This window comes from Erigeron canadensis, chromosome 3 (genome assembly GCF_010389155.1).
Source record: "Erigeron canadensis isolate Cc75 chromosome 3, C_canadensis_v1, whole genome shotgun sequence".
NCBI lineage: Eukaryota > Viridiplantae > Streptophyta > Magnoliopsida > Asterales > Asteraceae > Erigeron > Erigeron canadensis.
In genome coordinates, this window is record NC_057763.1 from 46,906,493 (window position 1) to 46,919,299 (window position 12,807).

Sequence of the window (12,807 nt, forward strand, 5' to 3'; positions counted from 1 at the left end):
TACAAGTGAGCAACAAGTGTTGAGGCTGAGGATGTATCTAATATGTAGTTGGGTGTTGTTTGTAGCTGTCTTGATCGGTTTTAAGTAATGTTGTAATGAAATTAACTCTAACATGTACTTGGTTGTAATGTTTTAATGGAATGATATGTATTTTCGTTTTAGTGAATGTTAATATTTGGTGAATGTATTTTCGGCAGTGGCATAAATTGCACTAAAATTGACTTCCTAAATGCAAGCATTATATATTGTCAAAATATTGTCAAAATGCAAGCAGTGTCATAATATATTGACTTCCAATGTATTTTTGTAACCAAGCACTAAAATTGCACTAAAATTATTGCAGTGTCAAAATGCAAGTAGAATACATAAGTCTAAATGCAAGCATTATACACAAGTCAAATTGCCACTAAAAGTTGAATTACATTTAACAAAATTTGCTTTAAATAATAAGCATCATTCAAACGAGTGGCAGATTGTTTTACATACCATAATTAAACATACATAAGCCACAAATTACATACCATAAGTCATATCACACACCAGAAGTCATAAGTTTCAACAAACACATAACCTGAAGCATAAGTCACAAATTACATAATGCAGAAAAGTCATATAAATTGAACCATAAGTCTTCAATTGGCTCTAGCAAATCGTTTGACATTAAGCCTAGGACTTGTATTGGTTCTATAAGCTGAAGCAGGTATTGGTTGACTTGCTTGTGTTCCAAAGCTCTGACTTGGTTGACTTCCTTGAGCCTGACTAGCACCTGCCCTAACTTGACTTCCTTGAGCCTGACTTACAACTGCCCTAGCTTGACTTCCCTGACCTTGACCTGCACTTGCCTGACTTGCACCCACCCCAGCTTTAGGTTTACTATCACCACCACAATGATAAACAATGACACAAGTTAATGAATTAAATGAACTTGGTTTGGACTAAAACATAAAAAATAAGTTAAAGTATCAAATTAAAAACCTTTTCTTTTGTTTCTTGTTTGGCTGACTTGAACCTGGTGGTCTTTGACCTTTGCATCTTCTTTGGTTATGTCCTTTCTGTCCACACTTTGAACATGTGACAGTTTTCCCAACTCTAGAAAGTTTACCTCCTGAAACACTTGATTGTTTTACCTTCTCATCAGCAGCTCTTTTCCTTTTCTTTGTTGGCTTGCCAACCTGTGTATGATGATGTGGGGGTAACAATTTGAGTGTGCAATCACTTGTTGGCCATGTGGAGGGACCAGTGACTGGATTCAACACATGTTTATATACCTCCTTCCAAGTTTCCAATCTATATGCACTATGAACCCACTCTTCTGGTTCCCCAGGCTGCTCATCATTATCATTCATATTCCATATTGCTGCAACTGCATGCTTGCAGGGAATACCAGTCAACTCCCACTTTCTGCAACTACATTTCTTTGTAGTTGTATTGACAACAGTTTGGTCCTGCCATGGACCTTTAACTTCATACTGATCCACACCATTGAATATCACAGTATACTTGGTTGCTTCCTTTTTAATTGCATCAAAAATCAAGGCTGCTGTTGGAGTTAGTGGTCCATCACACTTGTCTATGACTTTCTGAACAACAACTATCCTTCTCATCATGTACTCTCTAATATATTCAACACATGTTATTATTGGCTTATCTCTAGCATCTACCAACTTGCTATTAAAGGACTCACATATGTTATTCAACAAAATGTCACAATTTGCCCTTCCTGGATAAATTAAAATACTATAAATACATTTATCTACTATATATATATATATATAAACAGATTATTAACTATACAAATTAGCTTATAAAATATATATATAAACAGATTATTAACTATATATATATAAACACATGTAATTAGCTTAAAATATACCTGAGAAATGACTCATATCCCAGTGTTTAGGTGGGATTTGTCTCAACCAATCATGCACCCTTGTGTTTGCAACCCTCAGTTCACCCATTGCACTTTCAAACTCTGGAATGGTTGTTCTAGTTGCACATTTCCACAAAAACTCCTTGTACAATTCTCCACACTTAAACTTAACCTTCAAGTTTTCATGTATGTGTCTTAAACAAAATCTATGTTCAGCACATGGATATAAGCTTTCAATTGCTGGTATTATACCCTAACACATATAACAAGTGTAATATAGATTAGTGTGTATATATATATATAAACAGATTAAATATATATAGAATATTAACTATAACAGATTAAATATATGTAAATTATTAAGTATGTATATACCTTTTGCCTATCTGAAACAAAGGTGAAGTTGCTCATCTGTGTTAATTCCAGATCCTCTCCAAGACATGAAAGAAACCATGTCCATGAACTTCTTGTTTCTGCTTCAACAATGGCAAATGCAAGGGGGTAGATTCCATTATTCCCATCCACACCTACTGCTGTTAATACTTGACCAGGATAAGGGCCCTTCATAAATGCCCCATCCAATCCCAACAACTCCCTACCACCAGCTTTAAATCCTTTTTTAAATGCCCCAAAACAAATGTACAATCTTCTAAACACCCTCTCATTTGATTCAGGATTCATAGGCATTTCAGAATCTATCTTCACAGTGGTACCTGGGTTCCAATGCTTTAATTCAAGTGCATAATTCCTCAAAACTCCATATTGGCCTACAAAATCACCCCTGAGTTTATTCATGGCTTTGTTTTTTGCCCTGTATACAACTTGTTGATCTAAACCCAGCATAAAGTGAGTCTGTAATTGATGTTTCAGTGCCTTTCCACTGATTTCTGGATCTGCTATGAGAGTGTCACCAAGATGTTGAGCAAGAAAGGTTGAGTTTGCCCATTTAATAGATCTGGTTTGTAAGCATTTATGTGTTTCAATAATAGTTTTCACAGTTAAAAATTCCTCTTGATCTGTCTTTGACACAAATAAGGTCCAAGGGCAAGTAGGCTTTTCTGCATTACAGTTTTACCCTTATCATCTTTTTCACAACTATTCAAAGATTCTGTCTCATTTGTTTTTTTCTTTGAACATGAAGTTGTCCCAAAGCATCTCACTCTAATTCTTCTTGGCTCATTTTTTACAAATTTTAAATTCCTCCTAGTTTCCACTGCATGACTCTTCACCAAACTCTTAATCTGCTTTGGACAACTAAAAGCCTGACCAGGCTGAAATGGACCAATTACTTCCTTGCCATCTTTCACTACCCTCTTAAACCTTTTAACTTTTTTCTTGTTAGTACCTCCTTCACTCTCTGATCCATCCCCACTATCATATTGATCAAAATCAATACCCACTACTTTTTCATTAATCTGTAAATCCCCAACTCCCATTTCTACACTTTTCTTAAGCCACTCATCATCCTTTTCAAAGTGTTCTTTGTATGTACTCATATCAACTTCCACCTCATTCACCCTGTCACTTGGGTCCAAATGGCTATGAAAGAACTGATCATCATTAGCAGTCACATTAGGTTCATCACTAGCAGCCACATTGGGTTCATCACTAGCAGGTACATTGGGTTCATCACTAGCATGGGTTTCATCATTAGGAGGCACAATAGGGGGTTCATCACTGGCAGGCACAATAGGAGGTGAATCATGAAACAAATACTCATTCTCACAGCTTTCTTGACTAGGACCTCCCAATAACAGTCTTGTAAAGGTCTTCCTAGGTTTAACTACAGTCACTTGGACATTTTCAGTTTCTTCAGTTATTTCTTCAATTCTGACACTACTTTCCCCAGTGAATTCCCAATTTTCTAAAGTTGATATACCATGTTCAACATAAATATCAAAAAGGTCATACTTTCCAACAAATTTTAACAACTTTAGCACATCTTGATCACAAGCAAATGGTTTCAACCCATAATCTAAATCGTCCTTATCAGGTTGCAGGTAATGATAAAACATAACCAGTTTTTCATTATAACCTAACCTCTTAATGAAATAATTAAACTCATGGATAGAAAAAAGATCACTGTCTATGTAATCAGTAATTACTTCTTCACCATTATAATATTCCCTACCTGGAGGTCTAGTAAAGAATCCACCATGATGAATCCTAATTGAAAATAAATTGCCCATTTGCTCTGTAATACAAAAACAAAAAAATAGAAAAAATAGGTCAGTATAAATACATACATACATATATATATATATATTAAATAATTACAAAGAATATAAAAATATATATATAAATAAACAAATATGTATCCAAATTCTTACTGTAGTGCATCTTTAGCAACTTATGATCTTCTGGAGTGAATAGTTTAGACCTCCAAATCGGCACTCCTTTTTCGTCAACTTCATCTGGATTGAACATAACCATTGATTTTGATTTTGGTTACCCAAAGTATAAGGGTTGTTATTGATAAAAGGGGAAAAAATAAGGGTTTTGTGCGTGTGTGTGTCTGTGTGAGAGAGAGAAAAACGTTTTTTTAATTAGAGAAAAATAGAATAAAGAGTTAATTTCAGAGATATAAGGTAGGTATAGATGGGAAAGGTCATATCTGCCCTCATGTAGGACGCACGTGCAATGGGTGACGGAGGAGAGCAAACGGACGTTTGAATGAGGGGTTTATAATGAAAGGGAAAGTGACCACAGGGATATGTAATGATACGCCCAAACGAGAGGGGCGAAAAATGAAAAAATGGGAAACCACAGGGGCATGTAATGAAATTAACTCTAAAAAAAAACACAAATTCAACACATTGGTCACGCAACTTAGGTAACTAAAAGATGACGTAAATCCTGGAACTAACCTTGACATGAACATAATGATAATAATGTGATAAAGATGTAGCTGTAAAATAACTTTTTGGACAATTTATTAAAAAAAAAAAAATCTTTTATTATATCCATTTTACTTTAGTAATAAAACTTGTTATAGCAACTAATAAATTAATAATATAAATATTCCAAGTGCAAGTAGTTTGCTTTCATGACATTTGCAAAACTTTTCATTAGATAATCATATCCTGGTTTTGAAAATGTGATGTTTTAGATAATCGGTAAATCATTGATAGATGAAAAGATACCCTGCTTTCCTTGTTAGCCATGGAAGGAATCCAAGCAAGCTTACCAAACAGCTAACCTTACCACACCATTTCAACCTCATTCACTGTTCCCTTTCATTCCACTTTATTTATTATATTCCGTCTTTCAACTTCATCTTCTAAGCCGTGCCCATAAAAACCCAAGACTGTTTGTCCTCCCTTCATCTTTTCTAAACCGATCCGACATTAAAAAGAATGGCGTTGAACAGTTCAGCGTACGGTCATAGCGTGGGTCCATATATTGTTCCATTTGTCTGTTTGTTGATCATAGCCATGGATCTCACGGCAGGAATTCTTGGCATTGAGGCCGAGGTAGCTCAAAACAAGGTATGTTTTCTTACTTGCAGTAACAAGCATCGTAGTAATATTATCACACAGGAAACAATTAAAAACAAGACATTTAGGCTTACCGGTCCACCTCTTAATTACATGCAAAAATATGTCGACTGTCTAACAAAAGTGTGACAATTTCAACCTATATGCTTATGAATGACTTGGTTTTAGTTTAAATACTACTGCTCAGATAGTCTGTAGAATTAATAATACTTTGCTATATAAAGAAAATGAATCATATTAATACATTAACTGTATTATCCAAAAAAGTCAGATTCTTCAACCAGTTAATTGATTTCATCTTAGATATTTGACTATCTAAACCGGCCAGCTCTATTTTGGCACGTAACTCATAACTATTAATTTTGGCTCGTTACCAACCCACCCGGCTAATCTATTTTCTAACCTAATGTTATAACACTTGCAACGGCTGAAACACTCACTTCTGTCTTCTAGACACCAACAATACTTATACTGTCAGTGTTCTAATTGTGATGATTTTGCAGACGCAGAATCTAAGAGTGTGGGTCATTGAGTGTAGGGATCCAAGTTATCAAGCATTTAAGCTCGGGTTCGTAGCTGCAGTACTTTTGGCATTCGCACACGCCATTGCAAACTTGTTTGGTGGCTGCCACCTGGCATTGTCCAGACCAGAACTGGACCGAGCCACCTCTAACAAACAATTAGCCATGGCTTCACTCATCTTATCATGGTACACCTTTTGGACTGCTAACCCCTTGAATATGAGATAAAGTAAAACTGTACCTGATGTATAAAGCTTTGTACCAGGATTACATTACTCATTGGCTTCGGATTGCTAATTGCTGGAGTCATGGCTAACTCGAGTTCAAGAAAATCATGTGGAGTTTCAAATCATCGTTACCTGTCCATTGGAGGCATTGCATGCTTCATTCATGGCATGTTGGCAGTTTCTTACTACATTTCCGCAAGTGCTGTCAAGAAAGAAGAAATGATGATGAACCCACACGGACCAATGATGAACCCACATGGGCCGATGATGATACCACCTGGACCGATGAGGAACCCACCTGGGCCAGTGCACCAGGCTGCACCATCAGCGCCTGTTTGAGAAATTAATATAATCTAATCCAGATATCTTTGTTTTTTTTTTCTAATTTTTTGTTGTATATTTATCACCCAAAAGGCAATCCTTTTCATTTATTCTTGAATATCGCATGTTATTTGATTTTCCTAATGAAACGCTAGCAAAGAAAATGGATGTAGGCAGATTGTTAAACGCTGTAGTTGTTTACTTGTTTTTACACTTCTTGCACCAATTAATGTCATGTTTATCGACCCCACAACCAATCCCTTTCCCATAACACAGACTACAAAATTGTACTGTCCAAGGCACAGATACGACATTCCATAAATAGGAAGATATGGAAAACAGCCTAGAGTGTATCCACCTTATTTACACACTGACTCTAGATTTGACAATCTGTATGAACCCGAAGAAAAATGAAACTACAAAAACAATGTGCTTTCATGGGCGGATAATCTTTCCGCTGATGCCTAATGAACCCTAACTTATTGATATTTGATAGAGCTTCTCACTTGGATAGATTCCATAATAAGGTTGCAACTTGCAATTCTAGATAAGTAGATAACTAAACCTGAATGTAACCCACATGGGCCACGTGAATGGAAATTCCTCCTTTCATTCTCATATTACTTCACATTATAATGGATTCCTATCTCTGATTATCATCGTTAACCACAATTATTAAAGCAACCTAGATAATTAAAAACAAAGCGACCTGCTTAAAATTGATTTCGTTACTATAAAAAAAAAACACGTTGATAAACCTAAAAAATGATATCAGAATCTGCAATTAATTCTTATTTCCATATCGAGACTTAGGCATCACATAACACTCTATAAGAATCTTCTCACTTTATTGCACCAGTTTAATTTAGACCAATTTACTTATCTATATGAAACAATAGATCATCTAAGTTATTTGCCAAAATAACTCTTTTCTATTGTTCATTTATTGCAGTTATTGAAATCAAACCCACCAGCTAATCATTCACCAACAATATAATGATGTTTCTAAAGAGCTATATCAACTTGAAAGGATCACTTCAACTAACATTTTGCCCAACTAGTTTAACTTAAACAGTTAAACTGAATTAGCAACTATGAATCAGTTGACATTAACCATAAGTATTAAATGTTTGACATAACATTAAGTCACTCGTTGAACTTTACGTAAGTGTTCATTTATCCATGAACATTCCTTATTTTGATAGCATCCATGGGTGTTTTGACATTTGACTAATTAGTAATTACAACAGTGTGAATGTGTGATTGTATTTTGTGAAACAATAAGAGGAATATATGATTTCTTAATCCCAAAACCTAATCACCCACCACAATAACTTTTCATGCAACTATCTTGGTTAATAACAAAACCTTTGATCCTAAAAAAAAAAAGCTATGAATCGATCTCACCACCAGCATACCACTTAATACCGATACTCTGACAGAGCCCTATATATATAATTTAGATTTATTACTTAAAAGTCTGGCCAACGTATATACTCATGAGAATGGTCACTCTTTACATCTTTCAAGAATGCTTCAGTTAAACTTGAAACTAAACCTCAATGAACCTTCTAGATGATAAGTCTATAGTTGACGATTAACTTACCAAGCATAAGAAAGGACAAAAAAGAGCATGCTGTGACGAACAGATAAAAAGGTCAACAAAATGGGAGTGAAGGATAACGAAAGCTAATGAAGCAACGATAATGAAGCAATGAAGAGAACGTGCATAATAAGGCAGCATTTATGCTATTTAATAGAAACATTAAACTGAAAGCAATTTCATCTCACCAAATTGACAAATTCTATGCATGCTTAACATACAAGGCACAAGTAGTATAGTTAAATCACCCAAATCTGAAAATTCCCACAAACACGACGCGTAGGATGAAGAACAAATAAAAAGGCATCACGGTCAAGTATTCAAGATGGATTAATAACAATCCATACTATCAAACAACTGAACGAGCAAAGTTAAATTGCTATAATACAAGCTCAATTGATTTGTTCACCTTAACAGTACATATTCATTCAAAAAGAAAACATATACGAAACTGTCAAAAGTTCACTTTACCAAATTAGCTCATAAACTTACCAAACAAACATATTACATATATTATAACGAAACAAAATCTAACCCTTTTAAGCACTTCCATAAATCCTAAGAAGATACAACCCACAATCATAATGTACCTTAATTGGCGCCAGATTTATCGATCGCGTCCACCACAATACCCGCTTGCTCTTTCAATATATCCACCTTCTTCATGAAATGCTTAAGTTCTTCCACCTTAAGCTCCTTCCACTTCTTCATCATCTCAATCTTCTTGGCACCCGATAGCAACTCCAAACCCTTTTTCATGATCCCCTCGTCCCCTAACACCAACCCCGTCGAACAAAACCCGTCCAACACGTGCCCAGACAAAGCTTTAACCTTGCCCTCATTCGCGGGCACCTCACCATTCCCGCTTCCCGCTTTAAGACTCTTATTAATAGTCTTGGGTGTCACATTAACTTTCTTAATACTGCTCTTAACTACATTCTTATTCCCATCGCTCCCCCATAAACTTTTCGACAAATCGTACATTATCTTTTCATGGGGGTTCGAAAAGGACCGAACTTTCCCATCTTTCTCGACTTTGGAAGCATTGTTTAAATATTTTTTTCTTAAACGTCTGACTTTGGTCAAAACTTGCTTATCATTGACATCAACATGAAGTGATTCCTTAACAAATTCATGAAAATCATTAACATCGGCACTGGGATCTTTGCCTTTTTTTTCAACATAATTAATCATACCTTGAATTAACTCAATTTCATTCTCTTCACTCCACAATCTTTGAAAAAGTCCCTTTTTTTCGCCACCATTATCAGCAACAAGACCAGCATCCGGCGCCGCCACAGCAACCACCGTTTCCTTCTTAGCTCTTTTCACATCGCCGCCGTCATCCTCCACCTCCGCCGGCCTTTTCCCGGTGCTCGGGGGTGGGGAAAAGCGTGAAGTAGGAATCTTGGATCTGGGTTTTTTCGACACAGCATCAAGATCCATGGACTTTGAAGATATGGGTTTAATAGTCGGGTCGGGTACGGGTTCTGGTTCGGAGTCAGATTCTGATGAGGATGATGAATTGGAGGTGATTTGGGTTTTTTTGGAAGATGGTGGCGGGGTTGATGTTTTGTCGGGTTCAGATTCTGATTCGGATCCTTGTGATGAAACTTCTTCTTCTTCTTCTTCTTCTTCTTCACCTGATGATGAATTGTTGTGTTCGTTTTCCGATCCGGCCATTGTTGGTGAGAGAAAGAAAGAGGGGTGAATTGAAATCTAGGGTTTGAAAGGGTAGTCGGGCTAATGCTATATGTGCTGTGCTGTGCTGTGTATCAAGGCAAGGAATCTCTAGATTGACTTGTCAAGACGTCTACAATTGTAGGGTTAAGTTTATCGGTCATAACGATCCGACCTTTTGATAAACTATTTAAGTCGAGCTCTATCAAGTTGACTCAAGCTTAGTGGTTTTCGAACTTGTGGTCTTACCTTATCAATTGCTTTCAAAAGTATCTCGGGTCAAACGAAAGAATAGTAAGTGATTTTAAAGAGTTCAGTAACGATACCTGATACGAGTATCATCTGACTACATTAATAATAGTGAATAGTAACAAATATACAACATAATACACTTTAGCTCAAATCCATAGTAAAAATAACTCATTTGGAAGTATTAGTCATCAACATAAAAACATAATGTAATAAATATAATAGCGTCCATAAAACTAATAAAGTGGGATGATAAAAACAATTATAAATGACATGTGCATACTTCAATGAGGTATCAACTAGTCATGAAAACAAATAAGAAAGATATCAATCACGCATATACATACATATGCAAAAAATTACTAAAAAGTCATGAGGTCCGATGGACCAAAAAATAATAACGGGATCAACCTATGAAACAAAGTTTATTAAACCTCTAAGAGCATTGGGTATGGTGTGAATATGCCGAACCTCGATTGCTTTGTTGGCAGTCGGCAAAGAATTTCTTCCATAACTCTTCATTCGGTGAAGAAATCTTGATCGGGGTTCTTAAGGTTTATGCCGGTGTTCGGCGTTCAATTCTTTTCTTGGACTTTAGCTAAACCAGTCTACTATACATTATTTAATACATGGTCCGTTTTTAATTTAATAAAGTATGTTTGGTTCTTATTAAACTATAGACTTGTTTATATACTAACTAGTGACATTTGTTGCTTATGTCTATACCAGATTTTATAATAATATATAATAAAGCAGTTTTTTTTAGTTTAATTTGATGATTATGAAATTACCTGCGAGTATGTAAGTTTTTTTTTTTTATCAAGTTAATTGGTTTCTTATTTTAAAATTTACCTTTTAGGGAAAAAAAATATTTGTTTTCTTAATTCATATGAGAAATTGAATATAGTTATATTCTGAATGATAATATTTCATCAGATTTGTTACTGTATTATTATTGTTAAAGTCTTTTTATTCTATATCTTTTTATTCTATATCCTTTCACTTAGCTATCATATTCCTAAACTAATCTTAGCTTTCGAGCTTGTATCAAACTCAAATGCAAATTATTGCATGTATAATTTTACAAAATCGAGTTTAACACTTTAATATTCATTTTGGCTTGAGTGAAAATTCAACAGGAGTTAATGGTTAAAATTTATATTCTAGTTTAAACTCGTAGTTTGGTGTTAATCTTTTGACATTGTATGGTTAAAACTTGTATCTTAGTTTAAACTCGGATTTTGGTATTCAATCTAGGATATTGTATGGTTAAAACTTGTATTTTAATTCAAACTCATATTTGGAGTCCAATTTATATGAAACGAGCATAGTGCCCGCGCGTTGCGGCGGCTAGAATACAATGATAATATAAAAGGGAGGTGGTGGTGGAGATCGAGGGAGGCGGTGGAGAAGGAGAGCGGCGACGGAGGGTGATAGAAGGTCGATAAGAGTATGTAATAATTAGAGAGAATTGGGAAATGATGGTATATGAATACTTTATGTTTTAGTAGGGGTATTTTGGGAAGAAAAATTATGCTTAATTTCTTAATCTTATTCTCTTTATAAGGGACTAACATGGTACTCACGCAATGCGGCGGTGGTCGTGGCGGCGACGATGTGGTGGTGGGAACGACTGTTGGTCATGGAGGTGGCGTCAAGTGGTGTAGATAATTGATGTAAAACTAATTGATTTGAAAGGTTAATGAAGATATTTTAAAAAATAAAAGACTAATAGTGTAATTTAATCATTAATGTTATTTTAAAGAGAGAGTTGCTTTTTTATTAGATAGTATAAAAGTATAAATTAAATATATAGGGGAATTAGGATTAAGAAATAGGGGTATTTTGGATATAAAAAAGTGTTGAATTTCCTAAAATATAAAAATTCAATATATTTTATTAGGGGATATAGATATAGAAAAAAAATGCAACATGTAGGTTTTTGTATACATTAACATTTAACATTAAATAAATGTTTTAATAAATATCGTTATGTAAATTAAAACTTAATATAAAATACAACTTTGACATGTTTGTTTTTTCTATCTATAATCCCTTATAAAGCAAACTAGCTTTAAGTCATTAAGAACCTGATAAGTTTAAAATGCCCTTCACTTTAATACATCTTTCTATACCCACCTCTACAGTTGGACTAAACTACCCCCGAATCTATATCAAAATTGTAAAACAAAATTCCGTCGCAACACGCGGGTATTATGCTCGTTTTTCATATAAACAAACTAGTTGTGATCAATATATTATATTAAGCAGCTTCTCATTAACTTACTAAATCATATGTTCTAAAAAGTTGATCGAATCCGGCGCTAGAGTCAGTCAAGAGTTAAGCCCGCGTTTAACCACATAAAGTTGCAGACCAATTCTAATTTAGTTACTCTATTTTGTGTCTCGCGTTAATGCATGTAGCTAGTAGTCTAGTACCACTCATTGCAGTTTACCAATCTATTGCATTACTTTAATTCTTTATAATTAACAATGGAAACTCATATGAAGGAAACTTAATAATCATATTCAAATTGGCGACATGAAGAAAAGATAAACACTAATAATAATTAACCAAACGAAGACACTTTATAAAAACCAATATTTGATCGATCATGATGTTCTTTTAACGTGCTTTCATATTTGGTACATATATCTAAATCTAATTATCAATAGCCTATCACAATACATGTAATTATTAATCTATTATGCTAACTCGTGAATAGAGATTAACTTAAATATCAACTACTTACATATAAAAGAAAATGGGAAAGAAGAAATAAGAGTAACTAGAAGAATAATGACACTCAATGGTCGGAAACCCAGGTGATCTGGC

The 12,807-nt window shown here is 34.7% G+C and overlaps 3 protein-coding genes across 3 annotated transcripts; 1 reads left to right on the forward strand and 2 right to left on the reverse strand.

Annotated features, from left to right (window-relative positions):
* Nucleotides 1-475: 475 nt before the first annotated feature.
* LOC122592259 lies at nt 476-1,961 on the reverse strand. The gene is made up of 3 exons (XM_043764449.1): nt 1,874-1,961; nt 976-1,720; nt 476-873 (listed from the first exon to the last, which is right to left on the reverse strand). The coding sequence occupies exons 1-3, from the start codon at nt 1,959-1,961 to the stop codon at nt 633-635; spliced, it is 1,074 nt and encodes a 357-aa protein (XP_043620384.1). The 3' UTR covers nt 476-632.
* Nucleotides 1,962-5,184: 3,223 nt separating this feature from the next.
* Nucleotides 5,185-6,625, forward strand: LOC122594543. Its single transcript, XM_043766986.1, has 3 exons — nt 5,185-5,361; nt 5,874-6,079; nt 6,157-6,625. The coding sequence occupies exons 1-3, from the start codon at nt 5,230-5,232 to the stop codon at nt 6,455-6,457; spliced, it is 639 nt and encodes a 212-aa protein (XP_043622921.1). The 5' UTR covers nt 5,185-5,229; the 3' UTR covers nt 6,458-6,625.
* Nucleotides 6,626-8,418: 1,793 nt separating this feature from the next.
* On the reverse strand, nt 8,419-9,932 carry LOC122592332 (probable transcription factor At1g61730). The gene has a single exon (XM_043764533.1). The coding sequence runs from the start codon at nt 9,723-9,725 to the stop codon at nt 8,634-8,636; it is 1,092 nt and encodes a 363-aa protein (XP_043620468.1). The 5' UTR covers nt 9,726-9,932; the 3' UTR covers nt 8,419-8,633.
* Nucleotides 9,933-12,807: the final 2,875 nt, after the last annotated feature.

Excerpts from the sequence above, each read along its gene's own strand:
- LOC122592259 (XM_043764449.1), bottom strand. The coding sequence starts at position 1,961 with ATGGGTGAACTGAGGGTTGCAAACACAAGGGTGCATGATTGGTTGAGA. Across the intron at positions 1,721-1,873 it reads GGATATGAGTCATTTCTCAG|GAAGGGCAAATTGTGACATT; the intron begins GTATATTTTAAG and ends TAATTTATCCAG. Across the intron at positions 874-975 it reads AACAAGAAACAAAAGAAAAG|TAAACCTAAAGCTGGGGTGG; the intron begins GTTTTTAATTTG and ends TGGTGGTGATAG.
- LOC122592332 (XM_043764533.1), bottom strand. The coding sequence starts at position 9,725 with ATGGCCGGATCGGAAAACGAACACAACAATTCATCATCAGGTGAAGAA.
- LOC122594543 (XM_043766986.1), top strand. The coding sequence starts at position 5,230 with ATGGCGTTGAACAGTTCAGCGTACGGTCATAGCGTGGGTCCATATATT. Across the intron at positions 5,362-5,873 it reads CCGAGGTAGCTCAAAACAAG|ACGCAGAATCTAAGAGTGTG; the intron begins GTATGTTTTCTT and ends ATGATTTTGCAG. Across the intron at positions 6,080-6,156 it reads GCTTCACTCATCTTATCATG|GATTACATTACTCATTGGCT; the intron begins GTACACCTTTTG and ends GCTTTGTACCAG.